Source organism: Cucurbita moschata, unplaced genomic scaffold, assembly GCF_002738365.1.
Source record: "Cucurbita moschata cultivar Rifu unplaced genomic scaffold, Cmos_1.0 Cmo_Scf00014, whole genome shotgun sequence".
NCBI lineage: Eukaryota > Viridiplantae > Streptophyta > Magnoliopsida > Cucurbitales > Cucurbitaceae > Cucurbita > Cucurbita moschata.
In genome coordinates this window covers 4,768,299-4,791,057 of record NW_019268530.1, presented here as the reverse complement: position 1 = coordinate 4,791,057, position 22,759 = coordinate 4,768,299, and the positions used below count along the sequence as shown (strand labels likewise).

The following is a 22,759-nucleotide window of genomic DNA, read 5'->3' as shown; positions in this document are numbered from 1 at the left end:
ACTGGTGCACAAAGAGTAGTATTAGCAAACAATTCATTCTCTTGGCCAGCAAAGCTATGACACAGTCTGGTGGTAATCACTCGTGTGCATCAAGGTATTCTCTGGCTCGTTAGTCCTCTCTTCTATGGCGTTATCTACATAGTCTCGACGGGGTGGTTGCCAGTGTCGTGCTCGTCGCAAGGTAACTCAACAGTCTTTTCTTCTTCTCCCTCGTTTTCCCTTTGTATCCTACCATTTTTCTTTACAGGTGGATTCTGTGGGTGCATCTGAAAGTCGTTGGCGTGTTCTTGGCATCGGGAAACGTGTAGGGTTAGGGTGCGAGAATTCTGGTGAGTGGTCAGAATTCTCGCCCCCTTGTATAGGTTACCCTCTGCTTCTGCTGCTTTGACCTATCGTTTTTTAACATGTTTCCTCTGAACAATGAAGGGACTGCTTGTAATGACCAATAAGAATAAGAACCATATAGGTCAAGGTTATGATAAATCCGTTTGTACCATGGCTGATGACTCTTCTTATTACCCTTCTTATTACAAAAAAAAAAATAGTCAATATGTTCGGTATGTAATGGTTGATTTGGACATCCAAGTTCAAACATGATCGAATAGTTACCTACATGCTTGTCATAAAAACATTTCAAAACCAACAAAAACTCGGAATTATAAAGTATACGAAAGTGATCTGAAATCTCAAACATGAAAATAAATGTCGAAATTAGTTTGAAGGAGGCTAAATTCAACCTACATTTTTTTTTATTATTTCTCTCTATAAACTTCATTAATATGAAGCAAAGCAGCTCCATCTCCAACTTGCCTAAATAGTAGCCATCACGAGAAACTACAATACTCACCACCCTACCACCGCTGTTTTCACGAACCCCAAAAACACTTTTCACAACTAAAAGTAATCTCCACTTCCGCCATTGTTGCATAAACATGAGACCTCCATTAATGCAATACGCCAGTAGGCACCCAGCTCAAACAACTTAAGGCCCATAAATAGAGCGCCTTTGGAAGAGGCTTTTTGTGGGTTCAAAAATTTAACACATAACAATGGAGAGATTTGAGCCATTGGCTATGATTGCAATGATTTTGACCATTTGTTTGTGTTTGAGTACTCCTAAGGCTTGCTCACAGGCGGATCAGGGCGGCGGTGTTCCTGGATTCTTCATTTTTGGTGATTCCTTGGTGGATAATGGCAACAACAATGGTTTACTTACCCTTGCAAGAGCCAATTATAGGCCCTATGGAGTTGATTTCCCACAGGGCACTACAGGCCGCTTCACTAATGGCCGGACATTCGTTGATGTCTTAGGTGAATCCTTATTCCCCTCAAATATTTAATGCTTTGGTTTGATTACTCAGCTAACAACAAATGCATGCAGCTCAGCTACTGGGGTTTCGGACATTCATTCCCCCATACACTAGAACTCGAGGTAGAGCCCTTCTAAGAGGAGCAAATTATGCATCGGGCGCTGCAGGAATTCGTGATGAGACTGGAAACAATTTGGTATATACTACATAAGTTTAGAAAATGGTATTTGTTTTGAATTGGAGGCTGATTCTTGGGTTGTTTTGATTTGAAAGGGTGCTCATGTATCTATGAACAACCAAGTGGAGAACTTTGGAAGAACGGTGGAAGAAATGAGTAGGTTTTTCAGAGGAGATACTGAGGCACTCGGTTGCTATCTAAGCAAATGCATTTTCTACTCGGGCATGGGGAGCAATGACTATCTTAACAATTACTTCATGACTGATTTTTACAACACCAAATCTCAATACACTCCTCAAGCCTATGCCTCTGCCCTTCTTGAGGACTACTCTCGCCAACTTAGAGTACGTGTGTTTCAATTAACTTTTTAAGTGATTTTTAGAGTATGAAACATATTCTACATTTGTCTCCAGGTTTTTAAAACGCGTCTTATAGGGAGAGTTTTCATACCCTTATAAAGAATTCTTTATTCTCCTCCTCAATCGACGTGGGATCTCACAATCCACCTCCGTTCATGGTCCAACGTCCTCACTGATACTTGTTCTCTTCTCCAATCAATGTGCGACTCCCCAGTCCACCCCAGCGGGTTCCACCTTGTGTCCACCCCCTTTGGGGCTAAGTCTCCTCGCTGGCACATAGCCGGGTGTTTGGTTCTGATACCATGATATTGTCATTTTTGGGTTTTTTCTTTCGGGATTCCCCTTAAGGTTTTTAAAACGCGTCTTTAAAGTATGTTTTGTTCTCCTCCCCAATTGATGTGGGACCTCACAATCCACCTCCTTTGGGGTCCAACATCCTTCCGGCACACCACCTCGTGTTCGCCTCCTTCAAGGCTAAGCATCCTCGACGGCACATCGCCCGCTGTTGGGTTTTGATACCATTAGTAACGACTCAAACCCATTGCATGTAGATATTGTCCTCTTTGGACTTTCCCTTTCGGGTTTTCTCTCAACATTTTTAAAACACGTTTTTTAAGAAGAGATTTCAACACTCTTATCAAAAATGTTATATTCTCCTCTCCAACCAATGTGGGTCTAACATAAACATTGTAAAATCGTAATTTAAGAATCACTTTGAAGTTTAATCTCTAAAATTTAATTCTAAAGTGATTAGTTTCTTCCCTAATTTCAAAGCCATTACATGACATGCCATGCCATGCCACGCCATGCAATTTTGATTACTTTTGTTGCAGCAATTGTACCAATTCGGAGCTCGAAAAGTGGTGGTGACAGGGGTGGGGATGATCGGCTGCATTCCTTATGAGCTTGCTAGATATCAAGGCAATAGTAGCCGCTGCAACGAAGAGATCAACAGCGCCATCAGTCTTTTCAACACCGGCCTTCGCAAACTCGTCGACCGTTTCAACAGCGGCCGTGTTCTTCCTGGTGCCAAGTTTGTGTACCTTGATACCTACAAAAGCAACATCGACTTGATTGACAATGCCTCCACATACGGTAACGAATCTAAACTATTTGACATACAAATGGAAAGTCTAAATATTTGACATGGATGCTTGATTTGGTGGCGTACGAATGAACAGGGTTCACAGTGGTAGACAAGGGATGTTGTGGAGTGGGCAAAAACAATGGACAAATTACATGTCTGCCACTGCAGCAACCATGTCAAGATCGACGAGGCTACTTGTTTTGGGACGCATTCCATCCCACTCAGGACGCCAACATTGTGTTGGCCAAGATGGCATTCAGCTCCCCTTCAAGAGCCTATGCATATCCCATCAACATTCAACAATTGGCAGCGTTGTAGGAGCTGGGTTTGTCGGTGAAGCTACGAACTATTTGTCGGATTGTCTCTTCCTTGTTGTTGCCTTACTTTGTAATGTGTCGTTCATCTCAAGTTTCTTGTGTCTTGTCTTCTCCGTGTTAGGCATCAATGGAATCCTTCCTTTTTGCCTTTTCAATTTGGAAGTATAATAAGATTGTGATTTTTATATATGTTTAACGCAATATTCTCTTTATATATGAGTTACTAGCACCATGTTATGAGCATGAACGACTGTGACCCATGACTCTAACGATGCATGTGTGACCAAACACAAAATTACAACTGATTGCACATGTACACGGTGGTGAGAGCTAATAGCGGTGTGTTGTAAGGGAAGTAGAAGCAAGATCAATCGCATTCACACACCCACAAACAGAAATTTAAGATTGTCATAGCCTTAACCTAGTTAACTAAGGAGGAAAAGCCCCATGTATGGAGCGAAGCTTGTGAGAGTAGCTTCCTAGAGCTCAAGGATTGATGAGTGACGTTGCTCGTGCTAATGGTGCCACTTTGTGGATCATAATGACACCTTGGGGAAGGGTCTAAGTTGTGTGCTGATGTAAAACGACAAACTGATTTTCTATGCCTCATAATAGTTGAAAGAGTACGAGTGCAGTTATCCGATCCACGACTTGAAGTTGGCATCAATTATTTTTTCTAAAGATATGGCAAAATTATCTATATGGGAATAGGATACAAATTTTCATCAACTATGGTAGCATGAAGTATCTATTCACCAAGGAGCTGAATGTGCATAAGAGAAGGTGATTAGAATTAGCGAAAGATTATGACAATGAGATCCTTTATCGTCCGAGGAAAGCAAATTTCGTAGTCGATGTCTTAAGTAGAAAGATAACTCATATACAACGTTAATCATGAGACAGATAAAGATACAAGCTGACTTAAAGCAAACTAGTATTAAGATCTTAGTTAGGTTAGCTAAGTTGAGGGTCTAGCTAACCTTGAAGCATCGATAATTATAGTTACTTAGAATAAAGATCCCTATTTAGATTGAGTTAGCACCTAGGTAGGATCCAACAGTTCTCCTACCAAGCAAAAAGTTAGGAATCTCTTAGATAGGACCTATGGGATGTGAGCATAGGACCAAATAAGTTGATGTTGTAGCTCAGCGACATACATTGTTGCTTCCTCCAAACTTTTGACCCTACGATGGTTTCTATGGAAGAGTCTCCAATTAACCTTTCACAGTGATGTTCAGAACGAGACACCAAATGACCCTATAACAAATGACGAGGTTGTGCCTCAACCTAGGATGTCGGTCATTCATTGTCAAGGTAAAGCAAACTACTGAGTCTATAGAAAGGTTGAACAATTTGTTCAAATCCTAAGGGCTAGGTATCAAATAAGATAATCACTGAAAACTTCGAGACCTTCCTAGATGCTCAGATAGCAATATAACTATTGTCCAAACTTCCTAGAGTCTAGAGAAAAGCATGTGGAACTTACTAAGATAAGTACCGATGAAAGTCTACAAGTTGCTTATAGAATATTTTTTATACTCCTTGCATTATGCATTTCTTTGTATTTTTTGAATTTATATCCCAACCTTTAGTTCTTATTTGTAATAGACCGAACATACCAATTTATTTTTAATTGTGGTATTGTTTATTTTTAAATTACTCAAAATTTTACCATATTTTTATATTGTTTTATCTTTTTTTGAGATGATCTGATTTACAAAACTTTGAAAATCGGGTCGTGGACGTATAGCATCCCATAATGTTCTACTAATTATCATATCCCATCACTTGGGCGACCTTAAAGAGGCCATTTGATTAGAGGTTTTGCTTAGAAGGTTTGAGAATAATATATTTAGGAATAGAATGTCTAATAATTATATCATAATTTCATATAAATAAATAATATTTTTATTTAATTCCCATAATAACTTCTAACAATTTATTAATTACTTTTAACATTCTATTAGTTTAGCTAGTTTCTTTTATTAAGTCAAGTTATTAAAATAATATTAATGAATGATTTAATTTTCATTTATTAATAAGTATATAATATACCTTAATTATATTCCAAAAATTAAATCTAATTCATTTATTTCACTTATTCCAACATATTTATAAAAAATAAAAAAAAACAGAAAAAAATAAGAATTAATAAATAAATAAAGAGTTAAAAGAAAAATAAAGAAGTAAAGAAATAAATAATAAAAAAGAACAAAAGAAAGATAGAATTAAAAAAACAATCACAAATCCATCGTTTGGATAGTTGGGAAAAGACCTTTTGACCAAAAGGTCAGCGCTTCCCGCCATATTCGGCTAAGAGAAAAATACGAAAAATAAATGTTGAGAGTGGGATTTGAACCCACGCCCTTTCGGACCAGAACCTTAATCTGGCGCCTTAGACCAACTCGGCCATCTCAACCTTGTTGTTACTCTGCCTTATATTAATTAATTAGACATATTTAATATGAGATTAATATCAATATTTTAATTTTATGGATATATTAATATCGTTGGACATGTATAATTGTACCAAAAAATAAATTTCGTCAATTAATTTTTTATTTAATTTCATTCATTAAAAAGTATATTTAAGAATTCAATTATGAGAGCCTTGGTGACGTGTCTTTGCTGACTGTGTATGAAGGAGTGATGTGGCTGAGACGACTTTTCTCCTCAATAAATCAAATCACAGTCATCATCCTAGTTGTTATTATTATTTTATTATTTTAAAAATATTTTGAAAAAGGCAAATCTCTTATCCTGTTTATTTGTTAATTTCTAAACCAAATCATCTGCTCGCTGCTTCAGATTCCCCGGCACAGAGCACACCTCCAACTACACTCACTCCAACATGTCCATTCTCAACGGAACCCTCCAAAAATCTCAGTGGGTTCTTCAAATCAACGACCTCATTGACCGAAATGCCCTCCCCGCCGCTTCTCGTACCCCCATTTCCGTCTTCCAGCTGCCGGAATCCGTCCGCGACGGCGACCCGGCGGCGTACCTCCCCCAGTTCATCGCGTTGGGGCCGTACCATCATTTCCGGCCAGAGCTTTACAAAATGGACTTGTTCAAACTTGGGAAAGCCAAGAATCTGAAATGGAGACCTCAACTTCATGAACTTGCAGATCAGCTTAAGCCATTGGAGCTCCAAATCCGAGGCTGTTTCTGTGGATCCCTTGAAATTGATGACGAAACCTTATCATGGGTTGTGCTCATTGATGGTTTGTTTTTAATTCATTTACTTCAAAATGAGTTCAGTAATCGTCCCCTTAAGCTCCCCTTAGAGATCTTTTATGGGAAATTATGGTCTGAGTTTGAGATTGTTAGTGATATGATGAAGCTTGAGAATCAGATTCCATTACTTGTTCTTAAAGAAATTTGCCCCGATGAACCCTTTAACTATTTGGCTCCTCTGTTTTACCAATTTTCTGCTTCTGTTTCCCCATTTGAGTTGGTATGTTTTGGATTTGCCTCCAATTTGCCTGAAATCTTCGATTCTTCCTACCATTTGCTACATTTTGTGTATTTTCTAATCTTGCTTATTCCTGATGAGATGGCTGTGGCAAATATCTGTGCTTATTCTATGCCAATTGGAATGGATTCTTCTTCTTCTTCTGTTGAGTTTTTAGGTGAGAGTTTGAACATTTTGGGGTCTGTTATTAACATAGCCTTCATTCAACAAGTGAAAGAGACATTTGGTTTAATTCAACGTTTGTTTAGACTATTAGGATCTATAACAAAGCCAAATTTGTGTGAGAAAAAGCTCCCTATGATAATCCCTTCTGCTTCCGACTTGAAAACTGCTGGAATCACATTCAAATCCACCAAAAATGGCGTTTTAAAGTGTCGTTTTGATGAGAAAACGCTCACTTTAACATTGCCTTCCATTCATCTTGATGGGTTCTCTGAAGTTCTGCTTAAAAACCTAGTGGCATTTGAAGCAATGGCAGAGCTGAATCCGCAGTGTTTGGTAAATTACATTGCCTTAATGAAAGGGCTATTGAGAAACTCCAAAGACTTGAAGATTTTGGTGAAAGCAGAGATTGTTGACAACCATTTGAGCAGTGAAGAACAGGCTGTGGAGGTGTTTAATGGGGTTGAGAATTCAACCAGCAGCTTGAAGAAAGAGGAGGTTTTGAATATCCATCTCAAAAGTGGTCTGGATTGTGAGATTGGAAGTGGGTTCATTCAAGATATCAAGATGAACTATGAAATGGGATTGGGGAGTATGGTTGAAGAGATCAATAAATGGTATGGGAGCTGCTGGAGGATGAAGATGAAGAAGTTCATGTCTGTTGTTTTCAAGTGTTTTGCAGTTCTTGTTGTTGTGTTTGTGATTGTTCTTGTGATTGCTCGATTTGTTTGCAATTTTGTTAGCTGCTCTGTCGGAATGTTTAAAACCAGTGATGCTCTGCATCAGATGTATTGAGGATAAGGTTGATTACATCTAGTCTAAAACGCTTATAGAATTTGTCCTTTTCGCACTTTTTCTTTTGAATTTTTCCTCAATGTTTTAAATTACATACCCTTATAAACAACGATTCGTTCTCCTCCTCGATCGATGTGGAATCTCACAAGCAACCTTCAAGACAAGGGCATGACGTGCCAAAGAAACCTATGTGTGTTGGCCCAAAAAACCTGTGAATGTGTGCTAGAATGTGTCCGAATGACCTCTATTTTGCACAAATGAAAAGTCGTTTTCATCGCTCACGGGTAATCATCCGGAGGTAAGTAGGTAGATCAAGTGGTTTGGATGTTTTGAAGCATTTAATAAGGATGGGTGTTCTTGTATGCTAGAGGATATTGTTGATCAGATATTGTCCTCTTTGGCTTTCCCCTTTCGGGCTTCCCCTCAAGGCTTTAAAACACGTATGCTAGAGGAAGGTTTCCACACCCTTATAAATGTTGATTTATTCTCCTCTCCAACCAATGTGGGACACCACAATCCACCCCCTTCGGGCCCAAAGTCCTCGTTGGCACTCTTTCCTTCCTCCAATCGATGTGGGACCGCCCCCAAATCCACTCTCTTTGGGGCCCAGCATCCTTATTGGCATACCGCCTCGTGTCTACCCCCTCCAGGGAACAGCGAGAAGGCTGGCCTTCCCCTCAAGGTTTTAAAACGCGTCTGCTAGGGGAAGGTTTTCACACCCTTATAAAGGGTGATTTGTTCTCCCCCAACCAATGTGGGACATCACATTATCCGACCAATAATACGATCATAATAACAACAAAGTTAAATATGATTTAGAGAATTGTTTTTATAAATTTTATAAGTGAAGGTTTATGGAGATACACTTAAAAGCAAGAATCGAGTAATGTGACCATGTTGTAGTAGTTGTCAAGTCACCAAGTTAAAAAATGATTTCCTTCCATCCTTTATTAATTTTTTAAACAACTTTGAAATTTTATTTCTAAACTCTCTCATTCACCTCTCTGTGCGATGTTTTGATCAAATCTGTATTACTTGTGACTGCTTCAGTCATAAAAATATTAGAAGGAATATGAAGCAAATCAAGAGGTTTAAATGGATTAAATCCATAAACAATTTCAAAAACAGAATAACGAATGATATTATGAATTGCCCAAAGTCTACCGATAACAAACCTTCGTCCCAAGACCTAATATTCTTAGAAATAATAGCCGTAAGCAATGCTTGTAATGTTCTATTAACCAGCTCAGTTTGCTCATTCTAGAGTGACTCAAAATTTAACATCCCTATCACTAACAATTATTCTAGAAATTTCACGTAATCTTACTACTTCCTTCAAGAATAAGTCAAGCAACATGCTTTGCATGGTCGATCTTGTTGCATGCAATAAAATGAGTCATTCTACTAAATTTGTTTGCCCACCCTTTTTAGTGTGCTGCAAACAAAGAACAACGTCCATACATATACTAGTCCAAGGTTTGTTAGATACACACGAGTATACAATCCATTTGGTTTTAAATTAGATTTAGCTTTTTTGCATTTAAAAGATTGGCTACAAAACTTATGAATATCGTGCTTCATCTTGGACCGAAAGAATTGTTTATGCATCATGTTATAAGTTTAAGTTATATTAATCCCAAAATGTCTCATTAAGACACCTCCATGTGGTTCTGTAACTTTCTTATAGAGCATTTTGGAATACAAATCTTACTTTTTTTTAAGCAAAAATTCACGAAACACATAACATGGCATCTTATTTTGCAAAATGGGTCTTTTGTGGATAATTCCCGTCTTTTGCGTTTGTCCAAAGTGTTGCGCCAAATAGGGGATAACATAACCCAACGCCAGAGGAAGGCATTTTGTATCAAGTTTTCTATTTGTTCCGTATACATCTACTTTGGCTCAAATGAGACCTGCACGTACAGTTTTTAGGGGGATCCGATTGAAAGACCGGTCGACGCCCACCCGACTAGTGGACTGAGAAATTAATGATTCAACCTAAATTCCTTTAGAGCCCACGAAAGATGAGCTAGGAGTAGGGGGCTCCAACCTTTCTGTCCCAACAGATCGCTCTTCGAAGTATAGCTCAGGAGGGCTCCAGCCTTTATTAAGAAATGTTATATTGGCTGGTCTTTTAGAGGGAAGATAGAAAGTCAATGCTTTTCCCCTCGAAGCCAAAATCTTTCTTTCTTCCCCGTAGCAAAGTTCTGACCTTCTTCTTTCATTGAAGAAAACAGTTCTTTTTGTCGATGATAGGAGGATGATATAATATCTTAATTCATTCTCTTATAATAGCAGTTCTTTACCAGGGGAGGCGGGGTAATCTGCACCAAGACCATGACCGCTGGACAACTGGATGCAGGAATCTTGCTCTATGTGCGCCTGTGGCAGGTCGAAGCCAAAAAGTTTGGGATTTGTGGCTGGGTCGGAATGTGGTTCTTCAATTTCAATTGACTAAAATTCAATTTCATTCTCTGACTTTTCAGGAATCTTTGGTTATAAGGGAGCGCTGAACACCGAAAGTGAAGTTGCTCCTACCTATAGGAGCTGTAATATTCCAGTAGTTGCGGCAAGGAATGACGTCCAGTAGTTGCTGCAAGGAATGACGTCATAGCTCCTGCAGAAGTAATAACAATCAAAGTCGTATATGGGTATTCAAGTAAAGGGGAGCACCTTGCTATCATGAAAACGCCAAAGACAAAGAAATGGGAGAAGTGGGCTTGATGATTGGAGAAAGGAAGGGGTGTGGTTGGTGTGTCACTAGGTCGGTGGGGAAACTCGTAGGAAGGGCGGGACGACCCTCCGATTTCACATAAGAAATCGCCAATGAAGCTATGAAGCATCTTAGAGTATTCCATTCTGTTTTTCAGCTAGATTCGAGCTTGGTTCAACCTGAAAAAACATCGAGTTTGCAGAAACCTACTTTCTTTTCTGACAAAATCAACCAAGCCTAACCGGTCACGCATGTTGATATTGATTGAGTTGGACTTCGTTGAATGAATCCATCCATAAACCTAGACCTTGCCAACCTTCGGAACACGTATAGGAACCACTAAAGATTGTAAAGATTGAAAAAGTGTGAAAAAGACTATTCTGGTCAAGAAAAGAAATGAAATGTTCCTAGAAATTTTGCAAAGAAGAATTCGTAGAGATTTTTCCAGAACCCCAATCTAGCGTGCAGAGTTGAGCATCTGATATTCGCTGGGATCAAGCTTTTCCTCTGCGGGGACCTTGTGCAGTAAACCTCCTACGAGCGGTCGTCTGTCGTCGTAAAGTAGTCCCCGCGAAGCTTTCAAGAGGAGGGGTAGTCTTGTGTGTAAGCATAGCATTTCTGGTTGGGGGAGCTCTCTCGATTCGCAAATTGGTCAAACTCGTAATTCACTTCGGATTCCGTGTTTGATAGCCTGACCGTAGTGATGTTAATTGTGGTTACATTCATAAGTAGCTTGGTCCTGATCTAGCCCAGTTTTTACATGAAACAATGGACATCCCCGCCTGAAAAACAAACACAAGGAAACCGCGGGAGTGGGGGATTGTCCTCCTCACTGACCCCGAGGTTAGGTGAATCAGTCACGATAGAGGAAATTTGTGGAATTGAGATTGGTATTCCAATTTTTCTTCTTCGAACGTATTGATTTGACCCCATAAGCAAGACCGCCACCCCATAGCATGTTGCCACCAGAAGTAGAACCTCACCAGCTGAAGGAAGGATCTTTGGCATAAAGATACGACCAATCCTGAAAGACCACTCTTTCAATCATCTCGTACATGCATTCTAATTTGAGATATCCATATTTCACAACAACTATAAATTGACATAGAACCATGCAATTCATCAACCATATTGTCTAGCCTAGGAATAGGATGTCGATAGTTTATAGTAATTTTGTTGATGGCTCTACAATCCACGCACATGCGCCAAGTTTCATCTTTCTTTGGCACTAATAAGACTCGTATAGAACATGGACTCAAACTTTCTCGTATATAGCCCTTCTCCAGGAGCTCCTCAACTTGCATTTGAATTTCTTTAGTCTTAGTTGAATTGACTCTGTATGCTTGTTTGAAATGACGGCCCTTCGAATCAAATCTATTTTATGTTTCATACCTCTTAAACTATTTTATGTTGATTATTAAGATTATGTTATGGTTTGTGAACGTTCATAGACTCGTAAAATTTAAATATTTTATTTTAGTTTTTGGATTTAAAAGGGTATATTTTAATTATTAATCTTTTCCATAATTCTAAAATATTAAACGCCATTATAAATATAGTTTTGGGTGTTAAATCAAGTTAGCAGCCGTTGCCGCTGCATTAAAGTCCCTCAAATCTCCATTAGAAAAAAATAAAAATAAAAAACCGGCTAAAATTCCGCCATTTTCGACCCTTCCCAATTTCCTTCTCAAGAAATTCCGACCAAATCATCCTCCTCGAGAAAGCTGCAGAGATCGGCGAAGGGATGTCTCGATCTCGAAGCTCCATATCTCTGCAAGTCCTCTCTTTCCTTCTCTCCCTCTCTCTCCATTCTCTTTCAGGTACAAATCCACCTTTTCGATTTTCAAATTCTAAATTCGGTTTTATGTTCTTTGTAACTCTGGTAGCTAGACCGAGTTGAATTTATTAAAGAATTGTAGCTATGATGATTGTTTGTTGCTTTTCTGCTGAAATTATTGTCGCATTGTTTTTTATTGTAGATTTTAGGGTAACGTTGTTCTGTTCCGTAATGGTTTGGGGAATTACCGTTCTTAGGATTCATGGCATTTGAATTGTAATAAGCAAAATGAATGGGTGGAATAGATGATTCGATATTTTGATTGCAATTTCTTGGAAAATTACTACAATTTCACGAATTCCCTGTTTACCTTTTTCCTCCCTTTTTGCCGCTTGCTGTATATTTGTGTTTCTTGAGGAGGCATTTGAAATTGTGATGATTTAATTTCTTACGTTTTTGACTTGTGTGAAAATGAAAAACAAGATGAATGTAATTGAATTTGAATGTGTCTTATAATTTAGACCGCGAGTTGTAGTTGGATGGACAAATGATTGTTTGGTTATGGTTTTGGTTTTGTTCTTCTTGTCATTCCAGTGTTGGCAGGTGATCATTCAAGTGCTAAAGATGGTAAAACTAAAAAGCACGATGCTCCGAAGAGTCCATCAACAGGGATCAAGATGCTAATCATATGTCTAGGTGTGGTGACTTTCATTGCGTTCTATGTGATTCTATTCAAATTATGGCAAAAGAAGAAGAGAGAAGAACAGCATGCCCGTCTTCTCAAGCTGTTTGAAGATGACGATGAACTCGAAGTCGAACTTGGCCTTCGGGATTGAGCTCTCTGATCCTCGTCCTCCATATCCAACCAATTAAGAGGAGGTGCACATTGCGGATTCCATTGCCTTCTGTTTAATGATATGTACAAGCTTTTTGATCTTATCCTGATTTTTTTTTTGGTTCGTAAAATCATAGCAAATTCTTTGTTGTCAATTAGTTTTGAATAATGTTATTGCTCCTTCAATCATTCATCTATACATGTGTATGATCTCTGAGGCATGTTTCAAATATAAATCATTGTTTAGACAATTGTTCATATTAGAAAATACATGGAGATTGAATACTAAGCATGTCATTTGATTATGAAGAAACCTTATAAAAAATGCTTCATTTTCCTCTCCAACCAACGTGGATCCCATAGTGAACGTCACCCACTTGTATTGTGTTTTTATTGAAAAGTTGAAGGTTTATGATAAGCGGATTTGGTTTGACCCAATTGATTTGTGTTCTGATTTGTCTGAACATGTAGTAAAGCACTTTTGCAGAGGCTGTTTTGAGCTAAGAATTTTGGTGGTTTGTGGAGCAGCCAGCACCAGCAGGTACTCATAGCTTTAAGACTTACTTCAATAGTTTTGGCCCAAACAAACTGCTCTGAGTTAGTCTAATAGTCTCATTGGGGCAAGGGAAAGACATTGAAGATGGTTTTCAATCCTTCCCCTCTCCACTTCAAATATTAAATTCTTCTGAATTTTTTTAGGTTAAAAATTATGTAACAATTTAGTAGGGGTATTTGTGAGTTAGATTGGGTCGGGTTAGGTCATTTTTTAGATCCAGTTTGATTGTTTGAGGTATAATATCACGACATAAATAGATATCGTAATATACGCGTTAGTACTGATCATAAGAGGCTGATGAATATGACATAAACAATGCATGAGATCTCCATAGCTCTAAATCATGACATATACTTATGATGGAAGTCATGCATCCGTTATTTTCATGACATAACATCTTTAGGAGACATACATACATAATACTTGTCATATCTTTCAAGATTAACGTACATGACTTTTTCATGTCTCATAGGCGTAGTGTGAACATGGTAACATTAGTTTACATGGCATGACGTGTGGAGGTTCATGCATCATTCAATATCGATATCATAACATATCTCTATAACATAACATAATCACATCATAATTAACTTATAATGTTTTCAATCATTAACTATAGGTAGATTAAGATTAATTTACATATAATCATCCATAACATATTTATAAAGAGATTGAATATTTGTGGTCCACTCTTATATAAACTCATTATATAAGATACTCATACTCACATGGCTCCACATGAACGATTTGGATTAAACGATTGGTAAGGATTACATAGTGGATCATATCAATAACGTTACTAAGATAATGCACTAAACCTTGTTCCTATACTATAGACGTTTTAGGTCACTACTTGAACATAATCCTTTTGTATGTCAACCTCATCTTTTTTGTTGAAGGTTACACTAATAACCGTAGATTTTTCATACAATAAAATAATCAAAATTAATTATAAGGTTTTAGGGTATAAATCCCACGTATTAAAACAACAAGACATTCTCTAACAGGGCTAGATATGTCTACATACATATTCCAATAACAAGTAAAATTAAAGGACCAATTTTCTTTTCATAATCAGATCACTCGTTCAGGACTTGACATGAATTAGAATCATCTAGCTCAATTATAACCAATACAAAGAAACACTATTCATCAAGCCCGTACACCAGTGATAAGTTTCTAAAAGTCATGGACCATCGATAATGTCTAAGAACAACACTTCGATTCTTATGGAACCGGTCAATCAAAACTTAGGCTTATCCAGTACAGTGACCTTGATTACTCCTCTCGATAACCTTGGTGACTAATTACTCAAGCACACAGCATGTAATTAGCATCATCTCACACATAAAATATGTACTCAATTACATTTCCAACAAGATGTGAGTATGATTATCCTAAATCTAGCATCACCCAAAACACATGTATGTTAAATTCAAATCAACCATTGTTATAGACAAAAGAAAACACACCCAAACTGGCGGCTATTGTAGCAGCTTAAGATGACATTGTGTACTGCCGGCGGCGGTCTCAAGACCCAATTCAACAAATGTACATCACAAAAAGACTCGTGATATCAACATGGTGTGAAGCAAGTGCTATCGAACCACAACAACTTTGTGCATATCTCGATACAACGTATGATATATACACCTTCCCATAGTGTGATTTAAGTGGTCAATTTGGTTATACGTCTCGTACAATAAGATACAACGAACACGGGTACCCCATGCAATTTAACGATTTTTATTATTGAAAAGAATGGTTTAGGGTGATAGTTGAGGGTTAAGAAGGGCAACGGTGTCCTAAGTTGTTGGGCAATTATGAATGCCCAAAGTAACCCAAACAATATTGGAAAAAGAGGTTTCTATTTAAGGGCGAAGAAAGTGAGATTTGTACATAAAATCATACCCCTAAATTTCCCTTTTCAATTCCCATTTTCAATCTATTAAAAATAATAATAATAATACCGTTACACATTAGTACTACAAGATTAGTACAAGTTATTGAATCATTTAATGTGTATTATTGGTTCATGTTGGCCTATTTTTAATATTAATATCTAATTTAATCAATTATTATTATAGTATATTAACTCATCTTCCATTACACTGCATTAGGGAAAAGACCGTTTTACCCTTACAAAGTTGACTTCCACCATTTTTCTTATAATTTAATTCAAAATTCTACCTGATTTTTTTATCTTTTTTTTTTATTTTTTATTTTTATTAGAGTTTGGATATGAATTTATTTATTTAAAAAAAAAAAAAAGAATTGTATGGTAATAAATGAGATTATAATAAGCAAAGCATTGATTGTTTATGGACCACCAAAAATGGGGTTTCCCAAAAAAGGAGATGAAATTGGGTTAACAAAAGGCGAAGAAATGAGCATTTTGGGTGAGGAATCAAAGCCCCACACCAAACCCTAATTTGGTTAAAGTATTCAATTTTAAGATTTTTAGTTTGTTAGCCAAAATAAGGCAACCAAGTGGTCCATTCTCTCTCCTCCCTCCCTTTTTCCACCTCACCCATAATCTACTTTCTTACTCATCAAACTTGCGTCAATGAACCCACACCACACCGCATTTGAATCAGAGTGATCTTAAGAGTAAGATGACTAAAAAAGACTTTAAGAATTGAAAACTACTCGAGCTGAAATTCCTGTTTAAAAATACCTTCAAAACTTTATTTTGGATCGAAAAGAATAAACAAAATTTGAAATTGGAAATTAAATGGGATTAAGATAGAAAATAGAAATATTCTTACTCAAGTGTGAAAGCTATCTAATACGAATTGTCTCATGGCCTTCGTTACACGGTCAACTATCCAGGATTCACTTGCTTTTATATAAAAGTTGGAAAACGTTGAGTATTTAAATATAGTTCTCGACAAGTAACTTCAATGTTAGGGTTAGGAAACGCAACCGTGTGTGATATAAGATAAGGTGTCTTTGGGAGGTTTCATTGTATTTTTCAATTTTAAAATATTATTTCCTTTTTAAGGTTATAAACCGTTATTCTGATTGTTTCTTTGCATTTCTTGTATTTACGTATACATGTTAAACTCATTCAAGTGGTCTAGATCAAGTTATCGTGTGGAGTGATTCGAATCACAAATTTAGGAACAACTCTTGATCTTCATCATAATTCATTCCAAATTTCTCTTGGGTTAATTCTTTATGGTTTTGGGGCGGTTAGATATTCTAAACCTAAATGTTTTATTCTTCGTTAAGGTTGGTAGTTCAAATTTCTAAGAACTTCATATCAACATGCAACATGTTTTTTTACGATCGTGGCTATTTGGACTTAAAACCTAATTCTTTTATGAGTAAAATTATATGTGCATTTACTTCACTACACACGATTCATATAATATAATGTAATATAATATAGTATTGTATCATATCATATGAAATGAAATAAAATAGAAAACCCTATGGTTGGCTATGAATAGGAAGTCATTCTAGTCACCAACCCAACTTTTTCTGAAATACAGTTGGATGTGTATATTGTTACACAGATGTCATGCTTTATTTGATCAAGAAAATATATGTTTTGGGACTGCATAGGTGCATGTTATGATTTTGAAGGTAATAAATGTGATAAGGGTTATATTCTCTGTGTTTCGAGTAACCAATCCCTATTGATCACGTGAAGTAATTGCTAAAAATAATTTGTGATTATATGGTGTGTGTATTGGTAACACTTGAAAATTTTCTTTTATTTAAATCGAACATTTTAATTGTCCTAGTAGGAGCTAGGACAACCTTGTGAACTTATAGATTATAAACTCTAATGATAGACCTAGAGTTGCATTCTTATGCATTGCAGAAGAAGTTGTGTCCACTTATATAATCATTTTAAGCAAGTCAATATTTCATAGGTTGTTCATAATTACCATTAGGGTCAAGAGTTTGTTTTACCCATGCAATTACGTCTTACACCTTAATTAGTATCATTATTCTCTAACGAACAATTTGTTTATGATCGAATGATAAACCAAATTTCTCTCGGCCCAGTGAGAGGATGGAGCCCTATTATTCAAGTCAGGGAATTTGTTCTCATGAAATCATGTTTCTAACTCCCTACTTAATTAAGTTCGACAAACCTTTATAGGTAGAAGTTCATAACTCACTCAGAATTAAGATCGGGGTGCATATGATTGTCATGTGAAATATTAATATTCTCAATTAAAGTATTCGAAAATATTTCCTAGTCCATTCTTATATAAACTTGTTCTATATGATACTCGCACTCACGTGTCTCCACATCAATGATTTGGATCAAATCATTTGAAACAATTTTAAAATGGGTCGTATAAACATTGATACCAAGATAAAACATCCAACCTCTTTTAGACTATTACTTAAACCAAAATTAAAAAAATGATATAGTTGAATAAATTTTGGACGATTTTGACTGACATATATTTTGAATCTTTCAATTAAAATTATAGATGTAAGTTGAAAAAATCTTAGGTACGTTGACTTAGCAACTGACCCATACAGCTCAATTATTGAACCCTAAGAGTATCTAAAATAACATATCTTCTCTTTCTTTTCTTTTTTTTCTTTTTTTCTTTTTTAATAAATATTCGGTATAGAAATTTGAATCACCGACCTTAATAAGTATGTGTCTATTACTGCTAGTTTGTTCGTGTCTTACACATTTGACTAGCTATATGTATTTGTTTATGAACGGTGTTCAAATAATTTGAGAATCTAACCAGTTCAAAAAATAAAAAATTTAGACCTACTCGTGGATCGACATGTTTTGGTCGAGTCAACCCAGCAAACTCGAAAATAGAGTTACAATCAAATTCTATCCTACCAACAACATAACAAAATATAGAGTGGATAAATAAAATTTTCTTAAATAATTAAAAAAAATAATAATAACCCAACAACCAAACGTGAAAATAAAGAGTTGGGTTGGGTTGAGTTGTGAACTTTATTGAAGCGGGGTTCGAGTCAACCACCTAACCAACTTGAAATTTCGAGTTGACCCTTACACAGATTACATGCAAATATAGAATAGTTGTGGGTAAGGTTGGGAAAGAGGAGGATGATAGAAGCATCCGAACCTTCGTTTGTCAATGATATGATATTGTCGACTTTAAACATAAACGCTCGTAAAAGAATAGATCGGGAAGGAAGGGGCAAAAGGGTAATTGGAAAAAAAAATAATAATAAAAAGAAAGGGAAAGAGGAAGAAAAATTGCTGGTTTTGGTGGGAATTTGCAGGTGGGGGAGAAGTTTTAAAAGAGGCATAAACTCCAATGTCTTGTATCAGTTTGAGGCAAACTCCCACTCACCCATTTTCTTTCCTTTTCTCTCTTTCTTTCTTTCTTTCTTTCTAAATCTTAATACAGATTTGAATTAGATTTTGCATATTTCTAAGGTCTGTTCTCTTCATATCTATCATTTAGATCTGTGTTCATCATACAACAACCAAATATTGTTGTTCTTGCCTGGTTCTGAATAAGATATGGGTAGAGGAAAGATTGAGATAAAGAGAATCGAAAACACAACAAATCGTCAGGTCACCTTCTGCAAGAGAAGAAATGGTCTCTTGAAGAAAGCTTATGAACTCTCTGTTCTTTGTGATGCTGAAGTTGCCCTCATTGTCTTCTCCAGCCGTGGCCGTCTCTATGAGTACTCCAACAACAGGTTCCCTTCTTTTCTCCCTTCTTTTAAATAATTACATCAAGTGGGTCTTCTTCGATTCGTTCAATTTCTAATTTTTGAGTTGGGTTGCTTCAGGTTGTTTAGATCATTTATTCAAACTCGACCCAACCCAGTTTGAGTTGAGATGATTGAGTTTTTGAACACCAGTAACAGGAAACAAACAAACTTGACTATAATCGAAACATAACTCAACTGATTAAGACATATTTTGGAGTACAAGAGAGAACGGAAAATTAGAACGATAGAATTGGAGACCATATCCCTAACAAAACCCCATGTTTGATTGTTGGAATAGAGATATAGAGTTAGGTTTAAGAGGCATGAGACTGTTTAATTTCATTAAAATGGAAAAAAAAACAAAACCCTTCATTCAATTTCAAACTCTATGTTCCCTTGCAGTTCTAGGGCTAAAAATATTTTTAATGACATAATTTATATTTATTTAATATAATATCATCCAGTTGAGTGATTGGATTTGTAATTTCCTAGAGAAAATTCCTAGGTTTGTGTCTGTTCGTTTTTTACGTTTAAGATTCAGATTTGTCCGTCAGAACCACATATCTATGTTAACAAACCTTAATAATTTCAAAAAAAAAAATTGAATTTGAAGGGTTTAGGGTTTGTGGATGTTGAGAAAACTGACAAAACATGTTTATGCTTTCCCATGCAGCATTGAATTTTATGATTCAAAGCTCTGTTTTTTTCCTTCTACAAACAATCTGTCTCTTCCTCCCATGCCCTTTCCTCTTCCCATTTTCATGTCAAAAGTTTAAGCTTCTGCCATGGAGATTTGTAGAGTTTGCTATCACAATAATGAACCCTACCAAAACACTACCCATTATACTACCACTTGCATCTTTCTTCGTATCAAACCATCGTAGAAATATGAAGAGATTCGTTATGTTATCGGTCATTCTTTTCTCTTTTAGGTAAAGGCGTACACGAGTTGAATTGGGTTGGGTTGGGTTGAGTTAGAAAAATCTTGGACCAACCTGAAATTTCGAGTTATTTGGGTTGGTAACCGGAGCAACCTAAATAGAGTTCACAGCTCAATTCAACGTAACTCTTTATTTTCACGTTCGGTTAAATCAAGTTGTCGGGTTATTATATTTTTATTAAAAATTATTTATAAGAATCCTATTTATCCACACAATAATAACTAAAATCTCATAAAATTCAAAGTCTTATTGTTTTTAAAAGTAGAATTGGGTTGAAATATTGTTTCGGGTTAGTCGAATTGACCCAAGCAAAAAAGTATGATCCTATTAACCGACCCGAATATTTTATTTTCCAAAAATTCAACCCAACCCAATCAAACCAATGGTTTGGTTTGAGTTGAATAGTTTAGATTGGTCAAATTATCGGATTGTATGAACATCCCTATTACTTTTATGGGTCGTGAATTTTGACTAAAAACAATGAAGACAAATTAACCTTTATTGATTATGGTGAATATTTACCTGAAATAAGAGCATTTAGAACACAACTCCAAAGAATTATGGTGAATATTTATTGATTGTTGGATTAAAAAAGTGTGTTATTAGGTATGAACTGTTTTGCATGCAGAATAATAAATAATGGTACTATCAGTTCTGTAATTTCATCATTTTCATGACAAAAGCTCAGTAACATATGTTTGGCAATAACTGGAAGTGATTTTGCAGCTGAGTTTACCATGAACACAAGTTTATCACAAGAACAAACTAATTGATTACTAATTTGTATGAACTGTTTGCATGCAGTATCAAAACTACTATTGAGAGGTACAAGAAGGCTTGCTCTGATAGCTCAGCCACCAGCTCTGTCACTGAACTAAATACTCAAGTCAGCTCCATTTCTTTTCCTTATCAAATACCTTATTCATTCCATACATTATAAATTATAAGTTATTAATTTTTTGGAGTGTCACAAATCATAAAACATTGATATTCATTAAGGCTAACATATTATATGATATGATATGATATGAACAAAAAAAAAAAAAAATGAAGTATTATCAGCAAGAATCGGCAAAGCTGCGCCAACAAATCCAAATGCTTCAGAATTCCAACAGGTTATTATTATATGTGATTCTTCTGAGTATCATATTCATATTATATACACATTGATTTGATTCATTATTGGGCTAAATATATGATTTTTCTGTTCAATATTTGTTTCACTGTTTCAATTTGATCCCTAATTGGGGAGAAAATTGGAAAAAAATGAGAGAATATTGAAAGAGAATGACATATATTTAGCCAAAAGGATGATATCTAAGCTGGCTTGAATATGCTACTCTCATTGGTTGAAGCAATCTTGTTAGGCACTTGATGGGGGACTCCTTGAGTGCTCTTACAGTGAAAGAACTGAAGCAGCTGGAGAATAGGCTCGAAAGAGGCATCACTAGGATCAGATCAAAGAAGGTCAACTTTCTTTTTCCGATCTAAAACCTTTTTTTTTTTTGTTTTGAAATCATTAATTATGTGTTTGTTTCTTTGATGAACAGCATGAAATGTTGCTAGCTGAAATTGAGTACCTGCAGAAACGGGTACTCTCCATTGTTTGGCCAATTTTACCTTTCTTTTTCCTCATATTCTTAACATTTTTTTTGAACTCTATCAACTTCATTCTATAGGAGATCGAACTCGAGAACGAAAATGTGTGTATTAGAACCAAGGTACGTACATTGTTATATGTTGATAAGGTTGTACATGGATTGAGAAAATCTTTTGAAATTTTGGGTTAGTTGAATTAGTGACACGAGTAACTTGAATAGAGTTCACAACCCAACATAACCATATATTTAATCGGTTAATCTTCGTAATAATCTTAAAATGTATGATTGGGTTAGGTTGGATTGAATGTCAACTTGTGAACCGACTCGAATTTTTTTGAATTTTCAAAAATTCAACCCAACTCAGATGGAAAAAAATCTAACCCAACCTTAATTGAGTCTTGTAGTTCAAGTTGATCGAATACACAGGTCATTTGAACACTTTTACTCGTTAACGTAGGTTTAGATTGTTATAAAGTGATAGGAAAATTTTGGGTTTTGTTTGTTGCAGATAGCAGAGGTGGAGAGGCTTCATCAAGCAAACATGGAGTCTGGACAAGAACTGAATGCAATTCAGGCATTGGCTTCTCGCAATTTCTTCTCTCCTAATATCATGGAAGGTGGAGCTGTCACTTTCTCTCACCAAGACTAGAGCTACTTGCTTCATCTCAGGTAGAAATTAATAGTAATTTTGGTCATGATTTAATCTCTAAACTTAACTTACTAATCCCATCATATTGTTTGATGCACAGATGATGATGATGGTGATTTCCCGATGTTTTGGAGACTGTAATGATGGGACAGATGTTTGTATTAATTAAGGTTTACAAAATATTGAGATTACAAAAAAGGATTATAATAAAATATGCCCATCATTTTGTGATGATTTTATTTTAATTAATTTTAGTAATCATTAATGATATGATGATCCTCTGTGTGATGTGATTTGCAGCTTATGTGTCTCAAATTAT

At 36.1% G+C, this 22,759-nt stretch overlaps 4 protein-coding genes and 1 non-coding gene across 6 annotated transcripts; 4 read left to right on the top strand and 1 right to left on the bottom strand.

Moving 5' to 3' along the window:
* The first annotated feature begins 1,022 nt into the window (after positions 1–1,022).
* Positions 1,023–3,445, top strand: LOC111452113 (GDSL esterase/lipase At1g33811). Its single transcript, XM_023092657.1, has 5 exons — positions 1,023–1,311; positions 1,382–1,506; positions 1,584–1,832; positions 2,681–2,942; positions 3,029–3,445. The coding sequence occupies exons 1-5, from the start codon at positions 1,050–1,052 to the stop codon at positions 3,250–3,252; spliced, it is 1,122 nt and encodes a 373-aa protein (XP_022948425.1). The 5' UTR covers positions 1,023–1,049; the 3' UTR covers positions 3,253–3,445.
* A 2,144-nt stretch (positions 3,446–5,589) lies between these two features.
* TRNAL-AAG lies at positions 5,590–5,670 on the bottom strand. The gene has a single exon. It is a non-coding gene; the product is annotated as a tRNA-Leu (tRNA).
* Positions 5,671–6,039: 369 nt separating this feature from the next.
* On the top strand, positions 6,040–7,752 carry LOC111452550 (putative UPF0481 protein At3g02645). Its single transcript, XM_023093327.1, has one exon. The coding sequence runs from the start codon at positions 6,103–6,105 to the stop codon at positions 7,681–7,683; it is 1,581 nt and encodes a 526-aa protein (XP_022949095.1). The 5' UTR covers positions 6,040–6,102; the 3' UTR covers positions 7,684–7,752.
* A 4,239-nt stretch (positions 7,753–11,991) lies between these two features.
* Positions 11,992–13,293, top strand: LOC111452561. Its single transcript, XM_023093339.1, has 2 exons — positions 11,992–12,216; positions 12,768–13,293. The coding sequence occupies exons 1-2, from the start codon at positions 12,141–12,143 to the stop codon at positions 13,007–13,009; spliced, it is 318 nt and encodes a 105-aa protein (XP_022949107.1). The 5' UTR covers positions 11,992–12,140; the 3' UTR covers positions 13,010–13,293.
* Positions 13,294–18,857: 5,564 nt separating this feature from the next.
* On the top strand, positions 18,858–22,685 carry LOC111452805 (agamous-like MADS-box protein AGL11). Of its 2 annotated transcripts, none has more exons than XM_023093704.1 (8): positions 18,858–19,234; positions 20,995–21,076; positions 21,244–21,305; positions 21,558–21,657; positions 21,741–21,782; positions 21,870–21,911; positions 22,300–22,460; positions 22,539–22,685. In XM_023093704.1, the coding sequence occupies exons 1-7, from the start codon at positions 19,053–19,055 to the stop codon at positions 22,438–22,440; spliced, it is 651 nt and encodes a 216-aa protein (XP_022949472.1). In that variant the 5' UTR covers positions 18,858–19,052; the 3' UTR covers positions 22,441–22,460; positions 22,539–22,685. The 2 variants fall into 2 exon arrangements, with proteins under 2 accessions (XP_022949472.1, XP_022949471.1); XM_023093703.1 differs by having other exon boundaries at positions 18,859–19,234; positions 21,546–21,657.
* The last annotated feature ends 74 nt before the right edge of the window (positions 22,686–22,759 follow it).